The 20,342-nt window shown below is 43.4% G+C and overlaps 1 protein-coding gene across 7 annotated transcripts in view; it reads right to left on the bottom strand.

Moving 5' to 3' along the window:
* BCAS3 (BCAS3 microtubule associated cell migration factor) overlaps positions 1-20,342 on the bottom strand; it is an 846,545-nt gene that overhangs the window by 566,015 nt on the left and 260,188 nt on the right. For all 7 annotated transcript variants that reach the window (XM_058164101.1, XM_058164100.1, XM_058164098.1 and 4 more), the window contains one exon: positions 8,776-9,040. In XM_058164101.1, the coding sequence (XP_058020084.1) occupies positions 8,776-9,040 (265 nt within the window). The remainder of the gene's footprint in view (positions 1-8,775; positions 9,041-20,342) is intronic.

The raw sequence follows: 20,342 nt of genomic DNA, 5'->3' as shown, positions 1-20,342 counted from the left end.
GACAGAAGTTGAGATGGCAAGGCAACTTGGGTGTCCCCAGAAACAGGGCAGGAGACCCAAGCTGACTGGCAAAAGGCCCAGCAGCTCTTCCAAGTCTTAAGACATGGAGGCCAACATCCTGTTTCCCAGAACAGCGGCCAGATGCCTCCAGGAAAAACGCATCCAGGGCAGGAAGACAAAAGGTTTCCTTTGGGCACCAGCAATCAACATTGCAGTTATGTGATATCTGATCATGGAGGTTCCATCCACTCCTAACATCCATGAGCAATAGGAACTTGAAAACTGCCCTTGATGAATAATAAGCTCTGTTAGAAAGGATATCCTATCCCGCGTCCTGTCGCCAAAAGTAGCTAACGATAAATTTCGGTGAAGACCCCAAGAATTCTTTATCCATTTTCGATTTCTTTGCCATATTTGTATCTCGCGTTTCTCCAGTTAAACTAGCCCAATCGTCTCTTGGTTGTCGTTGGCTCTCTTAACCTAGAACCTCCACGGAACCAGTTTTGGTTACCAGATTATATTAAAAAAAAAGATGTTGAGGCTATGGAAAGAGGGCAAAAAAAGGAATGAAGATGATTTAGGGCAGGGGTCCCCAACCTTGGCCACTTTAAGCCTGGTGGACTTCAACTCCCAGAATTCCAAAGCCAGCTTTGCTGGCTGGGGTATTCTGGGAGTTGAAGTCCTCCAGGCTTAAAGTGACCAAGTTTGGAGACCCCTGATTTAGGGGACTGGGGGTTGAAACATAGGAAAAAGTCTTATAGGAATTGGGTAGGCCTGGTCTAGAGAAAAGAAGGATTAGGGGTGTCGTGAAAGCAGTCTTCCAATATTTGGAACCGTACGTCGGTCGGTAAAATGAGAAGTCAGATTGTTGGGGGGCCAGAGGCTGACTCTGTAAACCACTTAGAAGGGGCTGTAAAAGCACTGTGAAGCGGTATATAAGTCTAAGTGCTGTTGCTTTTTGTAAGGAATATTTTAACTTGGATTCTTGCACTGACTGGGTGTATGTGTGGAAACTCAGACAAATGATTATCCAACTTCTTAAAAATTTCCAGTGTTGGAGCATTTACAACTTCTGGAGGCAAGTTGCTCCACTGATTAATTGTTCTAACTGTTAGGAAATTTCTCCTTAGTTCTAGGTTGCTTCTCTCCTTGATTAGTTTCCACCCATTGCTTCTTGTCCTGCCCTCGGGTCCTTTGGAAAACAGCTTGACTCCCTCGTCTTTGGGGCAGCCCCTGAGATATTGGAAGACTGCTATCATGTCTCCCTTGGTCCATCTTTTCATTAAACTAGACATACCCAGTTCCTGCAACCGTTCTTCCTATGTTTTAGCCTCCAGTCCCCTAATCATCTTTGTTGCTCTTCTCTGTGCTCTTTCTAGAGTCTCCACATCTTTTTAACATTGCGGCGACAAAAACTGGATCCATTATTCCAAGTGTGGCCTTATAAAGCGGCATTAATACTTCATGTGATCTTGATTCTCTCCCTCTGTTGATGCAGCCTAGAACTTTGTTGGCTTTTTTGGCAGCTGCAACAGCACATGGCTGGCTCATATTTAAGTGATTGTCCACTAGGACTCCCAAGATCCCTCTTGCAGTTACTACTACTGAGCCAGGTACCACCTATACTGTACTGGTGCATTTTTTAAAAAAATTATTTTTGTCACAACAGTATACGTAAATATCGACATAAAACAACAACACATCATAAAAGAAAAGAACATATATATGAGCAAAAGTATGCATCAACTATATTAATTAGATATAATGAAAGGGAACAATAGGACAGGAACGGTAGGCACTTTTGTGCTCTTATGCACACCCCTTATAGTCCTCTTAGGAATGGGGTGAGGTCAATAGTAGACAGTTTTTGGTTGAAGTTTTTGGGATTTTGAGAAGAGACCAGAGTCAGGTAGTGAGTTCCAAGCGTTAACAACTCTGTTACAGAAGTCATATTTTCTGCAATCAAGTTTGAAGTGGTTGACATTTAGCTTGAATCTATTGTTTGCTCTTGTATTATTGTGATTGAAGCTGAAGTAGTCTTTTACAGGAAGGATATTACAATAGATGATTCTGTGTGTTAAACACAGGTCATGTCGGAGTCGGTGGAGTTCTAAGTTTTCTAATCCCAGGATTTCAAGCCTGGTGGCATAAGGTATTTTGTTGCTTTCGGAGGAGCGGAGAACTCTTCTTGTAAAATATTTCTGGATACATTCTATTGTATTAATAGAGGATAATTAGAACTGCAGAAAAAATAATTGCTATCAACCTGCCTTCCATTGAGGACCTGTATACTGCACGAATCAAGAAGAGGACCGTGAAAATATTTACAGATCCCTCACATCCAGGACATAAACTGTTTCAACTCCTACCCTCAAAACGACGCTATAGAGCACTGCACACCAGAACAACTAGACACAAGAATAGTTTTTTCCCGAAGGCCATCACTCTGCTAAACAAATAATTCCCTCAACACTGTCAAACTATTTACTAAATCTGCACTACTATTAATCTTCTCATAGTTCCCATCACCAATCTCTTTCCACTTATGACTGTATGACTGTAACTTTGTTGCTGGCAATCCTTATGATTTATATTGATATATTGACCATCAATTGTGTTGTAAATGTTGTACCTTGATGAAGGTATCTTTTCTTTTATGTACACTGAGAGCATCTGCACCAAGACAAATTCCTTGTGTGTCCAATCACACTTGGCCAATAAAAATTCTATTCTATTCTATTCTATTAATGTCTGAGATATGGTATGGATTCCAGACAGGTGAGCTGTCTTGCCTAAATGTAGAACCTTACTTTGGCTTAAAGGCCCCTTCCAATGGTACAATATGTGAACTATCTCCTTGCATAGCTTCTACTGGTTTTGCAACGGCGCTCCTTCCAGCCCTTGAAATGTTGGCTCACGTTAATCAAATCCAAAGTGAAACCTTCTCAGACCATTCTTCAGTGTCCAACTTGACTGCATCTGTTTACAGAGGCAAAGCTTTATTGGAAAGCCAATAAAGGCAACAATTTGCTGTACTTCCCCTCGACAGAAAGCAGACCCCCACCGGTCTGTAAGACCTCCTTCCTTTCCACTCTGTGATGTCAGGGGTAAAAAATGATTCGATGTGTTAAAATAACCTTAAGGCAACCCTGCGCCTGTTTCAAGGATTTCACACTTGATGGCTGAGCGGTAATTAATTGTAAAGACGATTTGGGATAAACCCCAGAAGAGAGATCTCGTTTGATTACCTTGAAAAGGGATCCGTTGACTCCTTTAATACGTCAAAAAAAATAAAAATAAAAATAAAGCCTCCACGGCTGATACTTTTAACAGGTTTTGAGGATCAAAGTGTTTTTTTGGCCACCAAGAAGGAGATTTCAACTCCCAGAATTTCCCAGCCAGCTTTGCTGGCTGGGGGATTCTGGGAGTTGAAGTCCTCCAAGGCTTAAAGTTGCCAAGGTTGGAGACCCCTGATCTAAGGAACAAATAGGTTTGGGAGGTCTGTTTTTCTCACAGTAAATCTTGAGGTCCAGCCCATTTAAGCAGCAGCCTCCAAGGTGACGTCACTACTTTTGGAAGGAAAAACGTTTCAGGTTTGGTTAATACTTGGGTGAGAGGCAACCAAGAGCTTCCAGCTAGACTGGAAAGCAACAGCCGTCCGAGAGCAGTGGTTCTCAACCTTTATAGTGCTGCGACCCCTTTAATACAATTCCCCATGATGTGGCGACCCCAACCGTAAAATTATTTTCGTTTTGAATTTATCGCGCCTGAAGCCCTATTGGCTAGCGATCTGAACTGCTTGCGATTGCCTTGAGGACGGAGGCATTAAAGCAGAGACTCCTCCCCTATTAAGTTTATCGCGCCTGAAGCCAGATTAGGCTAGCGATTGGGAGTGATTGCAGCTGGCTTGAGAGGGAGACATCAGAGCAAAGATTTCTCTCCTTTTTAATTCATCGCGCCTGAAGCCGAGTTCGGCTAGCGATTTGAAGAGCCTGCAGCTGGCTTGTGGAGTCAACCATTGGCGCACGATTCTTCGACTCGCAAATATACTTCCCATGTTTCTGATGGTCTTAGGCGACCCCTGGCAAATCGTCATTCGACCCCCAACGGGGTCGCGACCCACAGGTTGAGAACCGCTGTCCTAGAAGAAGGAAAACTGGGTAAACCGCTTCAGCACTGGGGATGTAAAACTATATGGAGATGGCCGTGAGGTTAGTTGGCATTCAAATCCAACCTGAAGGAGAACGTTCACATTTTATCAGGATTTATTATCCGCAAAAGGGATGCGGTGGTTCAGTGGCTAAGATGCTGAGCTTGACGATCGAAAGGTCGTCAGTTCAGCGGTTCGAATCCCTAGTGCCATTTAACGTGACTTGTCCCAGCTTCTGCCAACCTAGCAGTTCGAAAGCAGGTAAAAAAATGCAAGTAGAAAAAATAGGGACCACCTTTGGTGGGAAGGGAACCGTGTCCCGTGCGCCTTTGGCGTTGAGTCATGCAGGCCACATGACCACGGAGACATCTTCGGACAGCGCCGGCTCTTTGACTTTGAAACAAAGATGAGCACCGCCCCCTAGAGTCGGGAATGACTAGCACATATATGCAAGGGGAACCTTTCCCTTTACCTTATCATCCACAAACTGGATGTCAGTTACAAATAGCTCAAAAAGACTCATGGAATGAAGTTAAGCTGAATGAAGTGAATTTTGTTCTCGGCACCAGAAATGACTGGATGGACATCACTCCTGGATTTTAAATTGTGCTTAGTCCTCCGTCTCGGATTCACAATGCTTTGTGCTCATATTTTGGAAACTTATGCATATTTCTTCTTCATCGTTGTTAAGAGAACTTTTCCTCTCTCTGTCTCTTCCTCTCTCCCTCTCTATCTTTCTCTCTGCTCCTTCCTATCTCCCTGTTTCTTTCCCTTTCTCTCTTCTTATCTCTTTCACACTTTCTCTCCTTCCTTCCTTCCTCCCTCCCTCCTTCCTTCCTTTCTTCCTTGCTACTCTCTCTCTCTCTCTCTCTCTCTCTCTCTCTCTCTCTCTCTCTCTCTCTCTCTTTTCCCAAATGAAAATACCATTTCATGCATCTGCTGTAGTAAGATTCTAGTCCACAAAGCTTATGCCAGAAAATCCCGAAGATGCCTTGTTATTTTTTTTCAAGAGGCAACTGTACTTCCCTGGTTTTTCTTGGAAGAGCTTTCGCTTCTCATCCGAGAAGCTTCTTCAAAATCTTCAGAGCTGAAGAAGCTTCTTGGATGAGAAGCGAAACGTCTTTCAAGAAAAAAACAGAAAGTCCAATTCTCTCTTGAAAAAAAGAAAAGAAAAAAGCCCTTTTGGGACAACCACGACCTGGATGACTGAGAATCTCCATAGACACTTAACATAACATAACATAACATCAGAGTTGGAAGGGACCTTGGAGGCCTTCTAGTCCAACCCCCTGCCCAGGCAGGAAACCCTATACCATCTCAGTCAGATGGTTATCCAACATTTTCTTAAAAATTTCCAGTGTTGGAGCATTCACAACTTCTGTAGGCAAGTCGTTCCACTTATTAATTGTTCTTACTTACACTTACACCAGAACAACAACAACAACAACAACAACAAAAACCCACAAGTTTTGCAAGCTAACCATTTTGTTTAACCAACCAGACACTGTTTTTATTTTATTTCATTAATAATATACACGGCACATTTGGACAAACAGCAGGTCCTTGCGTTAGCAATCCAATATTGGAAAAGGAGAGGAAGTGGAGAGGAAAAAAAACATTAAAAGTTAATTCACGGAATATGTAACAAATTATATGGGTAGGAGAGGAATCCCTAAAGCTATTTTTGGTCGCCACGATGTAAAAAAGATGTTGAGACTCTAGAAAGAGTGCAGAGAAGAGCAACAAAGATGATTAGGGGACTGGAGACTAAAACATAGGAAGAACGGTTGCAGGAACTGGGTATGTCTAGTTTAACAAAAAGAAGGACTAGGGGAGACAGGATAGCAGTGTTCCAATATCTCAGGGGTTGTCACAAAGAAGAGGGAGTCGGGCTGTTCTCCAAAGCACCTGAGGGTAGAACAAGAAGCAATGGGTGGAAACTGATCAAAGAAAGAAGCAACTTAGAACTAAGGAGAAATTTCCTGACAGTTAGAACAATTAATCAGTGGAACAACTTGCCTGCAGAAGTTGTGAATGCTCCAACACTGGAAATTTTTAAGAAAATGTTGGATAACCATCTGACTGAGATGGTGTAGGGTTTCCTGCCTGGGCAGGGGGTTGGACTAGGAGGCCTCCAAGGTCCCTTCCAACTCTGTTGTTATGTTATGTTATGTTATGTTATGTTATTGTTATCCTTCTCCACAAATAGCAAAAGGCAGAATAAAAGTATATAAATGGGAAATCCTGTATCTTTGCACAGTTTATATATAGCCTTGGCTTACGGTACTTGGAGTGGAATGGTAGTTCTGGAGCAAGCGGCTGCATTCAACCAAAGCTATCCAGAAATAGTCCCATTGTTCAATCACACTATTTTGAAAGCAGTCCAGGAATAACGCTAAGAATGTCTGAACGGATCCAACTGGTCCTTTGCGTTCATCTTTTCTTTGAATTTGTCCTTCAAGCCTCTTTAAAAAAAAACCAGCCACTTTTATTTACAGGAAGTAGCTTCAACATCCATCTTTGACTGGCAAGCAAATAGGACTATGAGGTAACCACCTCAAACATGCTAACCAAGCGGCCGATAAAATAAAATCTAAGAGCAGGCTCTCGATATCTGTTTTATGGATGGCCAATTAATGCTTAATGGCATCTATGGAGAACATCTGCGTTTCCGAAGCCGACTTCGATCTGCGCCAGTCTTGTTACAGAGTTGGACAAAAGAACCTGAGGTTCTTCATTCACTTCATTCGCTTTTTTAATTCAATTTTTCTAATTTTAACTTTTTTAACTAGCACTTCTTGTTTCATTTTACTTATTATTATTATAAGCCGGCCAGAGTTGCTGTATCAGTGAGACGGGTGGCCACAGAAGTTTCATAAACAAACAAACAAATAAACCAACTCTTTGCTCTTGTTTTCTAAATTTGTTTACTAGGGAGGGTAATCCAAAGAGCAACCGCACTCAGACTTATGAGTGCTTTACAGTCCTCTGTAAGCAGTTTACAGACTTAGCCTATGACTTAGCCTATGGCTCTGGCCAATCTGGGTCCTCATTTTACCAACTTTGGAAGGACGGAAGGCTAAGTCAACCTTGAGCCAGTCAGGATCGAACTGCTGGCAGCGGGCAGAGTTAGTCTACAATAGCAATAGCACTTAGACTTATATACCACTTTACTGTGCTTTACAGCCCTCTCTAAGCAGTGTTACAGAGTCAGCTTCTTGCCCCCAACAATCTGGGTCCTCATTTTACCCACCTCGGAAGGAGGGAAGGCTGAGTCGACCTTGAGCCGGTCAGGATCGAACTGCTGGCAGTGGGCAGAATAGGATGGGAGGGCAGAGAAAGAAGCCTACGTGTTGACACGTAGTAAACCATAATCCACTTTGGGTTCAGGTTTGCCCCCATTGCCTGAAAACCTCAATAGAAGGGGTTTTTTTTTGGGGGGGGGGGTAAGTGGGCCTCTGGTGGCTCAACAGACTAATGCAGTCTGTTATTAACAGCAGCTGCTTGCAATTACTGCAGGTTCAAACCCCACCAGGCCCAAGGTTGACTCAGCCTTCCATCCTTTATAAGGTAGGTAAAATGAGGACCCAGATTGTTGGGGGCAATAAGTTGACTTTGTATATAATATACAAATGGATGAAGACTATTGCTTGACATAGTGTAAGCCGCCCTGAGTCTTCGGAGAAGGGCGGGATATAAATGCAAATTAAAAAAAAGTGCACTTTGGAAAAAATGCAAAGAAGAGAAATTAAGTTGATTAAGGGCCTCAAGGCTAAAGCATACGAAGAACGGTTGCAGGAATTGGGTATGGCTAGTCCAGAGTAAAGAAGGACTGGGGAGGGGGACATGATAGCAGCATTCCAGTATTCGAGGGGTAGCCACAAAGAGGAGGGAGGGGGTCAACTTATTTTCCAAAGCATCAGAAGGCAAGACAAGAAACAATGATTAGAAACTGATCAAGGAGAGAAGCACCTTGGAACTAACGAGAAGCTTCCTAACAGTGAGGACAACCAACCAGCAGAACAGCTTGCCACCAGAAGTCGTGGGTGCTTCATCACTGGAGGTTTTTAAGAAGAGACTGGACAGCCACCTGTCTGAAACGGAATAGGTCTCCTCCTTGAGCAGGGGGCTGGACTGGAAGACCTTCAAGGTCCCTTCCAGCTCTATTCTGATTGATATTGACATGTAAAATTGCAAAATGTGTATGCATGTGTTATCTGTACTAAACTACTAACTTTTTTTAATACATAATTTTGGTCTCTGGTCTTGGTTAATGCGTGGACTCTTGATTGTTTTAATCCCAGTTGTTTTTAGGGTAGTATGTTTTTGTTTTGTGTCATTGTCATTGTTTTGTGTTTGTATTGATTAAGCTGCCCAGAACAGAATAGAATAACAGAGTTGGAAGGGACCTTGGAGGTTTTCTAGTCCAACCCCCTGCTTAGGCAGGAAACCCTACTCCACTTCAGACAAATGGTTATCCAACATCTTCTTAAAAACTTCCAGTGTTGGAGCATCCATACAACCTCCGGAGGCAACCGATAGGCATGGGAGGCCACCGTAAATTGAAACAAACCGACAAGCCAACCAACAAACCTTCCGCATCTGTTTTTCAAAGGGAGGCTTACCATGGAGAGGGGAACCAGATGGGCTGCTGGAAAGGCCCGGCACCGGACTGCAGCGCCCTCCTTGTTTGGTGGTCAGCTCTTGTTCGATCTCCTCCAGCCCCGCGCTCTTCTGGAAGCGGCTCATACGGTTTACGACCCGGGGTGAGAGGTGAGTCCGTACGCAGGGCTGCCCGCCGTAAGGGTTGATGGGGAAGACGTGGGAGGTGCCTCGGAGGGTGCTGACCGCCACCCACCGGCAGTCGTGGCTGAAGGCGATGTCTTGCACCTGGAGAGGGAAGAGGGGCGGGAGGACGTCAAGTGGGGCAGGTATAAAATACGAAGGCAAAGCGATAAAGCGGAATATTTGTAGCTCGTGATTGAAACGAGGGGTCCTGGGAGCTCTCTGAGTTTGGTTGGGTTGTTTTTTTGGGGTGTGTGCGTGTGTTTTGCAGATGTTTCATTACTCAATTAGGGAACATCAGGGCTAGAAGGGAGGGGGTTTGTTGAAGAGGAAGAGAAGGAGAGAAGGGGGAAAAGGGGAGGAGGAAGAGGAGGAGGAAAATGGTGGTGTCCTTGGAGCTCTCTGAGCTTGGTGATTTTCTTGCAGATGTTTCATTACCCAACTAATTAGCATCATCAGTGCTAAGAGGGAAGGAGGGAGGGAGTGTGGAGGAGGAGGAGGAGGAGGAGGAGGAGGAGGAGGAGGAGGAGGACAACAACGACAACGACTGAAGGGTCCTTGGTACTCTCTGAACTTGATGGTTTTCTTGCAGATGTTTCATTACCCAACTAAGTAACATCATCAGTGCTGGGAGGGAGGGAAGGAGGGAGGGAGGGAGGAGGAGGAGGAGGAGGAGGAGGAGGAAGAGGACTGTTGGGTCCTTGGTGCTCTCTGAGCTTGGTGATTTTCTTGCAGATGTTTCATTACCCAACTAGATCAGGGGTCTCCAACCTTGGCAACTTTAAGACTTAACAACAGTGGCAAGAAAAGTCGTAACTGGGGAAAAAAACCTCCCTTAACAAATGTTTCGCTTAGCAACGTATGTTTTGGGCTCAATTATGTTCATAAGTCGAGAACTACCTGCATTCCGTAGGAAACCTTTCCTTCCTCCTGTGTACAAAATACCAGGGTGGGAGGGACAAGGAATAACAACAACAACAACAACAACAACAACAACAACAACAACAATAATAATATCAGAGTTGGAAGGGACCTTGGAGATCTTCTAGTCCAACCCCCTGCCCAGGCAGGAAACCCTACACCATTTCAGACAAATGGCTATCCAACAAGAATAATTTATTAAATAAGAGCAGAAGAGGGTCAAAAGTTAAGGTTTAAACTTTGGGGGGGTCAAAAGTTTTATTAACCCCAAGCCAAGTTTGCGGGGAATTTTTAATACCGAATCCGGCAACCCAATAACTTTAGAAAAGCTTAAAAACGTTTTTCAGCTCAATCAAGGGCCCAGCTCAATAAAGCACATGGTTGTTGCAGCAACACAAATTGCGGCAAAAACCAAAAACAAAAACCAGAGGAGCCTGCTGAAATGGGTTTTAATTGAAATTGGCTCTGGATGCTGGTTTTTACAGCAGGCCAGCTACGTATTAGATGCTTGCTCGTTTTTGGGGGGTTTTTTTCATCCCGAGAAAATATGAAAAACGAGAGGTAAATAATCGCCGGCAAAAATAACAGATCTCTCCCCCAAAGTTTGGGATGTGGTTTTGAAATTAAAGGGGAGGGGAGCTTCCCCTCTTCCCGAAGGAGGAAGGACTTTGAACTTTTTTTTGTTTGGTTTTGTTTTCCTGAATGAAGTTGCACGAAAACGTGCCGATCGTTCCCAGCCAACAGTCTGAAAAATGAAGGTTTCTCAGAGGTTCAAATCTGGGGAGCTTATAACTCGATTTGGAAAATGTGACAGTCGGAATGGGGAGGATGAGAGCATTAAGTCTCCCTCCGTGAGGCCACATTTTCTGATGGATTCGGTGCCTGTCTGCAATTTTTATTTTTTTTACAGATTAACAGAGTTGGAGGGGACCTTGTAGGTCATCTAGTCCAGCCCCCAACCCCGCCGCCTAACCAGGAGACCCTACACCATTTCTGACAGATGGCTGTCCAGTCTCTTCTTGAAAGCCTCCAGGGATGAAGCTCCCACAACTTCCGAAGGCAACTTCTGTTCCATGGGTTGATTCTTCTCATTGTCAGAAAATTCCTCCTTATTTCTAGGTTGAATCTCTCCTTGTTCAGTTTCCATCCATTATTTCTTGTCTGGCCTTCAGATGCCTTGGAAAATAGCTTGACCCCCTCCCTCCTCTCTGTGGCAGCCCTTCAAATATTGGAAGACTGCTATCCTGTCTCCCCGGGTCCTTCTCTTCACTGGACTAGCCATGCTCGGTTCCTGCAACCGTACATCGTATGTTTTAGCCTTCAGTCCCCTAATCGTCAATTGTCTGACTCACACAATGAAATGCATCGGTATCCTGAAAGAATTTGGCGATACAAGGAGTTGCCTCCATCTCTACTCTGGAAAGAGTGTAGAGAAGAGCAACAAAGATGATTAGGGGACTGGAGGATAAAACATACAAAGAACGGTTGCTGGAACTGAGCGTGGCTAGTTTAATGAAAAGAAGGTGACATGATAGCAGTCTTCCAGTATCTCAGGGGCTGCCACAAAGAAGAGGGAGTCAAGCTATTCTCCAAAGCACCCAAGGGCAGGAAAAGAAGCAATGGGTGGAAACTCATCAAGGAGAGAAGCAACTTAGAACTAAGGAGAAACTTCCTAACAATGAGGACAATTAACCAGTGGAACTACTTGCCTCCAGAAGTTGTGAATGCTCCAACACTGGAAGTTTTCAAGAAGAGATTAGCCATTTGTCTGAAAGAGTCTCCTGCTTGAGCAGGGGGTTGGACTAGAAGACCTCCACGGTCCCGTCCCACTTTGTTATCCGGTTGTTTGTCAAGGCTGACTCATAACGCACTTCTACTCACAACCTGACAATCTGTAAAGTTATACAGGTAGGCCTCGACTTACAGCAGTTCATTTAGTGACCGTACAAAGTTACAACAGCGCTGAAAGGAGTGACTTATGACCGTTTTTCACAGTTGTGACCTTTGCAGCATGACCATGTGATCCAAATTCAGACGTTTGGCAACTGACTCAAATTTATGACACGATCCCTCTTTCGCGACCTTCTGACAAGCAAACTCAAGCTGGGGAGCCCGACTTCTTTAACAACTGAGTCACCGACGGAACAGCGGCAGCAATTTCCTTAACAACCGTGGCAAGAATGGTCGTAAAATGGGGACAAAACCCACTTAACAAATGTTTCATTTAACAACAGACTCTGAAAAAGTGGGGAGAGGGGGCGGCTAGGAAAGAAAAGCTAGGACCAAAAATAAAAGAAAATCCCCTCGCCCTGCGTTTGGCAATCCTGCAGGTCGAGGATACTGGCTCTCTCGCCATGAAAGGGGAAAAATCGTGCAATTGCCAAAACAACTTTCCGGAAAAGAAAAATACATTTTTGGAAAACACTTAGGATTTTTTTTGTTTTGTTTTGTTTTTAATTTAAGGGTCCTAAGATATCAAGGAGCCTTGTTGGTAGACGAAAAGGCAGTGGAGACACCGTTAACACTGCCACCGGCAGTTATGGCTTTTCCACAGTGGGTTATTTAAGAGAAAAGGGCATCCAAACCCTGAAAGAGGCAAAAGGCGATGCTTCTCTTTACGATAATGCGAGCCCAGGGTGATTTTGCCAAGCCAAAATAGCGCCTCAATTCAACAGGCTCTGAAGCCATGCCACACCACCAAAGGAATTATGAACATTGTGCGTGTGTGTTTGTGTGTAATACATTCCTCCTAAAACTCTCCGAAGCCATGCCACACCGCAAAGGAATTATGAATATACAGTACGTATGTATGTATGTATGTGCATATATACATACACATATACTTATATAGAGAGCAATAGCAATTTGCAATAGGACTTAGACTTATATACCGCATTACAGTGCTCTACAGCCCTCTCTAAGCAGTTTACAGCATCTTGTGCCCAACAATCTAGGTCCTTACTTTACCAACCTCAGAATGATGGAAGGCTTGAGTCAACCTTGAGCCGGTCAGGATCACACTGCTGGCAGTTGGCAGAATTAGTCTACAATACTGCATTCTAACTAGTGCATTCTAACCACATATCCACATCCATCTAATCCATCCATTTTATCCATCTAATCTGTCCATCCATCCATCTATCCATCCATCCATCCACCTACCTACCTACTACCTTCGTATCTACCTACCTACCTTTGTATGTATCTATCTACCTACCTACCTTCGTATCTACCTACCTACCTACCTACGTATCTGTCTGTCTCTCTGTCTTCTATCTATCTATCTATCTATCTATCTATCTATCTATCTATCTATCTATCTATCTATCTCTTACTTAACTACCCATCCAGATTCATATCTATCCATCCGCCCACCCACCCACCCATCCATCAATCTACCTACCTACCAACCTTCATATCCGTCTGTCTGTTTGTTTGTCTGTCTGTCCGTCCACCAACCTTTGTATCTATGTTTGTCTGTCTGTCGATCTATCTATTTATCTATCTATCTAGAGATAGATAGATAGATAGATAGATAGATAGATAGATAGATAGATAGATAGATAGATAGATAGATATCCATTCCTTCTAAAACTTTCCAAGCGTGCTTTAAATGTATAGCATTTAAATGAGAAACTTATTGGACTTGACGGAGAAACATGGGCTTTATGGCAAGGAAGACCCAAGGCTGAGATTGGCTCGAAGAAAGGAGAGAGATCTTATTAACAGATCAAACGTTCTTCCTTTTTTAATAGATGACACAGGTGATGAACGCCAGCAGAAATACACTCCCTAATAGACAAGTGTTAGCATGCAGAAAAGGACCCCCAGATCTGCAGAAATACAGGTAGTCCTCGACTTACGACCACAACTGAGCCCAATATGTATATTGCCGAGGGATAGTTAAGGGACTTCTTGCCCCATTCTATGGCCTTTCTTCCCATGGTTGTTAAGTGAATCCCTGCAGTTGTTAATATACACGGTCGTTAAGCGAATCTGGCTTCCCCCTTGACTTTGTTTGTCAGAAGGTCGCAAAGGGGGATAGCATCAATCTGGGACACTGCAACCGTCATAAACATGAGTCAGTTGTCAAACATCTGAATTTTTACACGTGATCATGGGGATGCCGCAACAGGGCCTCTGGTGGCTCAGACTGGTAAGACAGTCTGTTATTAACAGCAGCTGCTTGCAATTACTGCAGGTTCAAGTCCCACCAGGCCCAAGGTTGTCTCAGCCTTCCATCCTTTATAAGGTAGGTAAAACGAGGACCCAGATTGTTGGGGGCAATAAGTTGACTTTGTATATAATATACAAATGGATGAAGACTATTGGTTGACACAGTGTAAACCGCCCTGAGTCTTCGGAGAAGGGCGGGATATAAATGCAAATTTTAAAAAAAGTGTTAAGTCTTAAGTGAAAAGCAGTTATTAGACACTTGTTTCCGTGCCGTTGTAACTTTGAACGGTCGCTAAATGAAGTCTAGGACTACCTATACACTCCCTAACAGAGAAGCATTAGCATGTAGAAAAGGACCCCTAGATCTGCAGAAAGACATTGAAAGAAATAATTAATACTGAACATGAAGGACAACAAAGAATGTTCTTTCTGCGCCAACTCAGAAAGCTCAAACTGCCCAAGGAGCTGCTGATCCAATTCTACAGAGGAATTATTGAGTCTGTCATTTGCACCTCTATAACTGTCTGGTTCGGTTCTGCAACCCAACAAGAAAGACACAGACTTCAGAGGATAATTAGAACTGCAGAAAAAATAATTGCTACCAACCTGCCTTCCATTGAGGACCTGTATACTGCACGAATCAAGAAGAGGGCCGTGAAAATATTTGCAGATCCCTCACATCCTGGACATAAACTGTTTCAACTCCTACCCTCAAAACGACGCTATAGAGCACTGCACACCAGAACAACTAGACACAAGAACAGTTTTTTCCCGAAGGCCATCACTCTGCTAAACAAATAATTCCCTCAACACTGTCAGACTATTTACTGAATCTGCACTACTATTAATCGTTTCATAGTTCCCATCACCAATCTCTTTCCACTTATGACTGTATGACTATAACTTGTTGCTGGCAATCCTTATGATTTATATTGATATATTGATCATCAATTGTGTTGTAAATGTTGTACCTTGATGAACGTATCTTTTCTTTTATGTACACTGAGAGCATATGCACCAAGAAAAATTCCTTGTGTGTCCAATCACACTTGGCCAATAAAATTCTATTCTATTCTATTCTATTCTATTCTATTCTATTCTATTCTATTCTATTCTATTCTATTCTATTCTATTCTATTACCACACTTGGATTGCCCCATCAGTTAGATATCCTCTCTCTGCTTTAAGCTTCGTGCTTATTAAGATCAAGGGTGTGGGATTTTTATTATCAAATAGTTTTGCATGGCGGGTCTGCGGGACATTTTTATCCATGCAGATTAGAAGGTTTACATATGAAATAAAAGAGTCATATTTACAGAAAGGGGAAGGAAGACGTGACTCAGACGATCTTAAAACTTTATTCCCATTTTAGTAACGGAAATGGTTGGGAATTATATCAGATGTAGTCTGGTATCATTCTGACGACCACAGCTTCCTCATCCGTGACTTACAACTCAATCCCCAGCAAAGCATTTTTCCCTTGGTTTCAATGTTCAAACTCTTAATTGAAAGTCTTGTACATGATTTATGTTTCTGGGGTCTTTGATACTCTCTGAGCTCGGTGGTTTTCTTGCAGATGTTTCATGACCAAAGTAGGTGACACCAGCGCACTGATGACGTTAGCTAGTTTGGTAACGAAACGTCCGCAAGGAAACCACCGAGTTCAGAGAGCACCCAGGACCCCCCCAGTTCAACCCTGAGCTACAAATATTCTCTTTGACGATGTCAGCTTCTTTCTTGTGGCTTAAAAATATCCCTCCGTGCTACACAGTCTAGGAATGACAGGGAATCAGGTTTATCAAGTAATAAAATGTCACCTGTCTGGCAGAAATTATACCTAAAGAGACTAAACTGGCTGATTCTTTCCAGCAAGAGTTTTCTTATCAAAACCAAGAAGTTTTTTTTAAATTTGCATTTATATCCCGCCCTACTCCGAAGACTCAGGGCGGCTTACACTATGTTAAGCAATAGTCTTCATCCATTTGTATATTATATACAAAGTCAATTTATTGCCCCCAACAATCTGGGTCCTCATTTTACCTACCTTATAAAGGATGGAAGGCTGAGTCAACCTTGGGCCTGGTGGGGCTTGAACCTGCAGTAATTGCAAGCAGCTGCTGTTAATAACAGGCTGCATTAGTCTGTTGAGCCACCAGAGGCCCTGGTTTTGTTTACATAATGATCTAAGTATCTGAGAGATAAAAGCCAAGAGAGGATTTAGCATTTTTTCAAGCAACCCATTCCCACCCCTTTGAGGACAGACAAAACCAGATTTACAGATTAACAGAGTTGGAAGGGAAGTCATCTAGTCCAAACCCCCGCCCAAGCAGGAGACCCTACATCATTTCTGACAAATGGCAGTTCAATCTCTTCTTGAAAGCTACCACCGGTGAAGCTCCCACAACTTCCGAAGGCAACTTCTGTTCCATGGGTTGATGGTTCTCACTGTCAGAAAATTTCTCCTTGTTTCCAAGTTGAATCTCTCCTTGTTCAGTTTCCATCCATTATTCCTTGTCTGGCCTTTGGGTGCTTTGGAAAATATCTTGATCCCCTCCTCTCTATGGCATCCCCTCAAACGCAGGAAGGCTGCTATCATGTCTCCCCTGGTTCTTCTCTTCACCGGACTAACTATGCCCAGTTCCTGCAACCATTCATCCTATGTTTTAGCTTCCAGTCCCCTCATCATCCTGGTTACTCTTCTCTGCACTTTTTCTAGAGTCTCAACATCTTTTTTTATAGTGTGGTGACCAAAACTGGATGCAGCATTCTAGGTGTGGTCTTACTAAGGCTTTATAGAGTGGTATTAGTACCTCCCTTGATCTTGATTGTATCCCTCTGTTAACGCAGCTTAATGCATTGGCTTTTTTGGCAGCCGCCTCACGCTGCTGGCTCATATTTAGCTGGTTGTCCACTAAGACTCCAAAATCCCTCTGACGGTTACTGCTATTTAGGCTGGTTTTACCCAGTCTATATGTGTACCACTTCAAGTAGCTCAGGTCCAAGTGACTGCACTCAACGAAAAGTCTAAAGAAGCAATTATCAAACATTTTAAAGTTAACCTAATCCAAGATGAATGGGTTTTCATAGCAAACAATGCTAAAGTATTGGAAGATCCAGGTTAGTTTTGTACGAAGACACCACCCCTCCCCAGATTAAAATATTCTTTATTCTCAGTATTAAAAAGAGGCGAGATAGACCAGGTCTCCAACCTTGGCCACTTTAAGACTTGTGGACTTCAACTCCCAGAGTTCCTCAGCCGGCAAAGCTGAGCTGAGGAACTCTGGGAGTTGAAGTCCACAAGTCTTAAAGTGGCCAAGGTTGGAGACTCCTGAGATAGACTATTTCCCCCAAAGGAGAAATGGAGAAACATGTTCTTAAAGGCAAAAAGCAGCCCCAGTCTTTCTTAATAACCTCCAGCAGATGCCTGAAAAAGGATACTTTGTGCCCATTAAGAAATCCTGGCCTGCCTGCTCACAAACAAAATGCTTTCTGCCCAGCTCCCCCAGAAGGGATTAAAAGTAGAAAAACTAAGACTCCTAAAATCTACATTCCCCATATAAATTCTGCATGGCCTTTAGGACGTAATAGATTAACCCACCACCATTAGAATAGCAAAAGGCACAAGGCTCACTACATTGCATAACCCCCTGGAGCATCTCAAAACCCTATAAAAATCTATCCATTCACCCAGCCAAGGGATCGGCTGTCCCAGAACTCCATGCTGTTGTTGGTTCTGCTCATCAATAAACCTTCTTTCTTAAAGCAGCCTCCGTTTTATTCCTGGCTTGGAACTGAAATTCTTCCTACAATTTTCATTACTTTATTAAATAGGAGAGGGCATAAGATCAAATTTAGCCATGTTTTCACAATCAATGGTTTTTCCCAATTCTTTGAGTACTCTGCGGGAAAGAGGCCCAAAAATCCAAAATTCAAAGTTACAACGGCACTGAAAAAATGGACTTACGACCATTTTCCACCATTACGACTTTTGTAGCTTCCCCACGATCACATGATCAAAATTTGGATGCTTGGCAACTGGTCTGTAATTATGACGGTTGCAGAGTCCTCGGGGTCACGTGATCCCCTTTGGCAAGCAAAATCAATGAGGAAGCCAGATTCACTTAACAACTGTGTTACTATCTTAGCAACTGCAGGGATTCACTTAACAACCGTGGAAAGAAAAGTTATAAAATGTGGCAAAACTCACTTAATAATAGGGCTCCGTTGTGGTCATAGATTGAGGACTAGCTGTATTTAAAACAAAAGCACAACTTCTTTTTTTTTTAAAGAAACTTTTGAAACCCCACGATTCAAAAATATGTAGGTCTCTAAAAATATAATGAAGGAACTCACCTATCCAACTGGACATGGTGAGCTCCCATATTCTGGCAATTCTCCACCCAATATACATTCATTCCTTCATTCCTTCATTCCTTTCCCCCTTTAATTTTATGGATGGATGGAAGGACAGTTAAATAAATAGACAGACAGGTGGATATTACAAATAACTGAAGGTGGAGAACAATATGTGGCCCCTTTTTACTTCATAGAATTGCCCGACAAGTTGTATCAGTATCAATAAAAGAGCCTGACACACACACCCCAACCGCTAAGAGTCACCTTATAGGGAAGATGGGCAGTGTAAAAATGTAATCAATAAATTAACTGCCAATTTTAACATCCTCCAGTGATGCCAGAGTTTCGGCGACCAAGACATTTGCTCAAACCTCAATCTCCGGAACTGCTCTATAAAGGATTCTATCAGCGCAGCGTTCCTCGTCCTTGCGTGTTTTAAAATGTGTAGACTTTATCTCCCAGAATTCCCTAGCAAGCCATGCATTCTGAGAGTTGAAAGTACACAAGTCTTGACGTTGCCAAGGTTGGACAGCCCTAATCTAAATCTTAAAGGATAAGGTGGGAACTTGTGGATTGCTCCAATCTTCTGCTCTTCGGGAGCTGGGAGGAAAGAAAAAACCCCAAAACCCTGCAGAATTCTTTTATCGCCTTCTGCAGCAAAGTCCTACGGAGCGACAAGGATCAAAACCAGCCTGTCCCTCTGACTCCAGGTCCCCTCCCTTGCTGGAAGAAAATGAGCCATGTACAACCCATTAATGGAGTTTTTTTTAATTGGAGAGCCAACCACTTTACATCCCCTAAATTTGTTGGCTTTCAATGCTTTGCAGCCCACCCTCTTACGTTCCCCGAGATCAAAGGACAGGCGGTCGGCTGGTGGGCCAACTTAAAGACCACTGAAAGGTTCTTCACCAATAAATTTGGTCCTCTGATTCCTGCTGGGATGCCTTTCCGAGGACACATGGCGAACATGTGCAAAGGGAGGGACCGACTGGTCCGGCGTCCATGTGTAAGGCGTGCAGCATGAAAGGGCCTTTTATGTGTCTCTCAGAACGGTGCGCGCACAGAGGCCGTTTTCCAACCATGCATTATAAATGTGTAGGTTGGAGCGAAGCCAGCAGCCGTGGTCCTCCTTCCCTATTCATCTCCAGAGTAAGTGAACTCCTGGGAGGAATTGAAGATAAGCCTTAATGTCTTCAATGAACCGATCCTCAACTGCTCAACAACAAACACCGGATGAAGTGAGCCAAGGACAGGATAATTCGAAAACCATATGCGCTTCTCGTCCTCAGCTTTGGTCTGGGGTGTCTGTCTTTCTTTCTTTCTTTCTTTCTTTCTTTCTTTCTTTCTTTCTTTCTTTCTTTCTTTCTTTCTTTCTTTCTTTCTTTCTTTCCTTCCTTCCTTCCTTCCTTCCTCCTTCCTTCCTTCCTTCCTTCTTTTTCTTTCTTTCTTTCTCTCTCTCTCTCTTTCTTTCCTTCCTTTCTTCCTTCCTTCCTCACAAGCGATGTGGGCCTTTTTTTACCAACCTCAAGGGGAAAATATCACCAACAATACAGAATAACAGAGTTGGAAGGGACCTTGGAGGTCTTCTAGTCCAGCCCTCTGCTCAAAGAGGAGACCCTGTACCAGGGGTGTCAAACTCGATTTCATTGAGGGTCACATTAGGGTTCTGTTTGACCTCGGAGGGTGGGGGAGGGGCATGGGCGTGGCTATGGTGGGTATGACACAGGATGCTTGGCGGGGGCACCTGTGATGGCCAAGTGCTAAGGCAGGACTTTCCAGAGACCATCCCTCACTCTCATTATAATCTTCCTTCCTTCCTTCCTTCCTTCCTTCCTTCCTTCCTTCCTTCCTTCCTTCCTTTCCTCCCTCCCTCCCTCCCTCTCTCTCTTCTTTCTTTTTCTTTCTTTCTTTCTTTCTTTCTTTCTTTCTTTCTTTCTTTCTTTCTTTCTTTCTT

The sequence above is a fragment of the Ahaetulla prasina genome, chromosome 1, assembly GCF_028640845.1.
Source record: "Ahaetulla prasina isolate Xishuangbanna chromosome 1, ASM2864084v1, whole genome shotgun sequence".
Classification (NCBI taxonomy): Eukaryota; Metazoa; Chordata; class Lepidosauria; order Squamata; family Colubridae; genus Ahaetulla; species Ahaetulla prasina.
The sequence above is the reverse complement of the archived record's forward strand: the minus strand, read 5'-3'. Positions and strand labels throughout refer to the sequence as shown.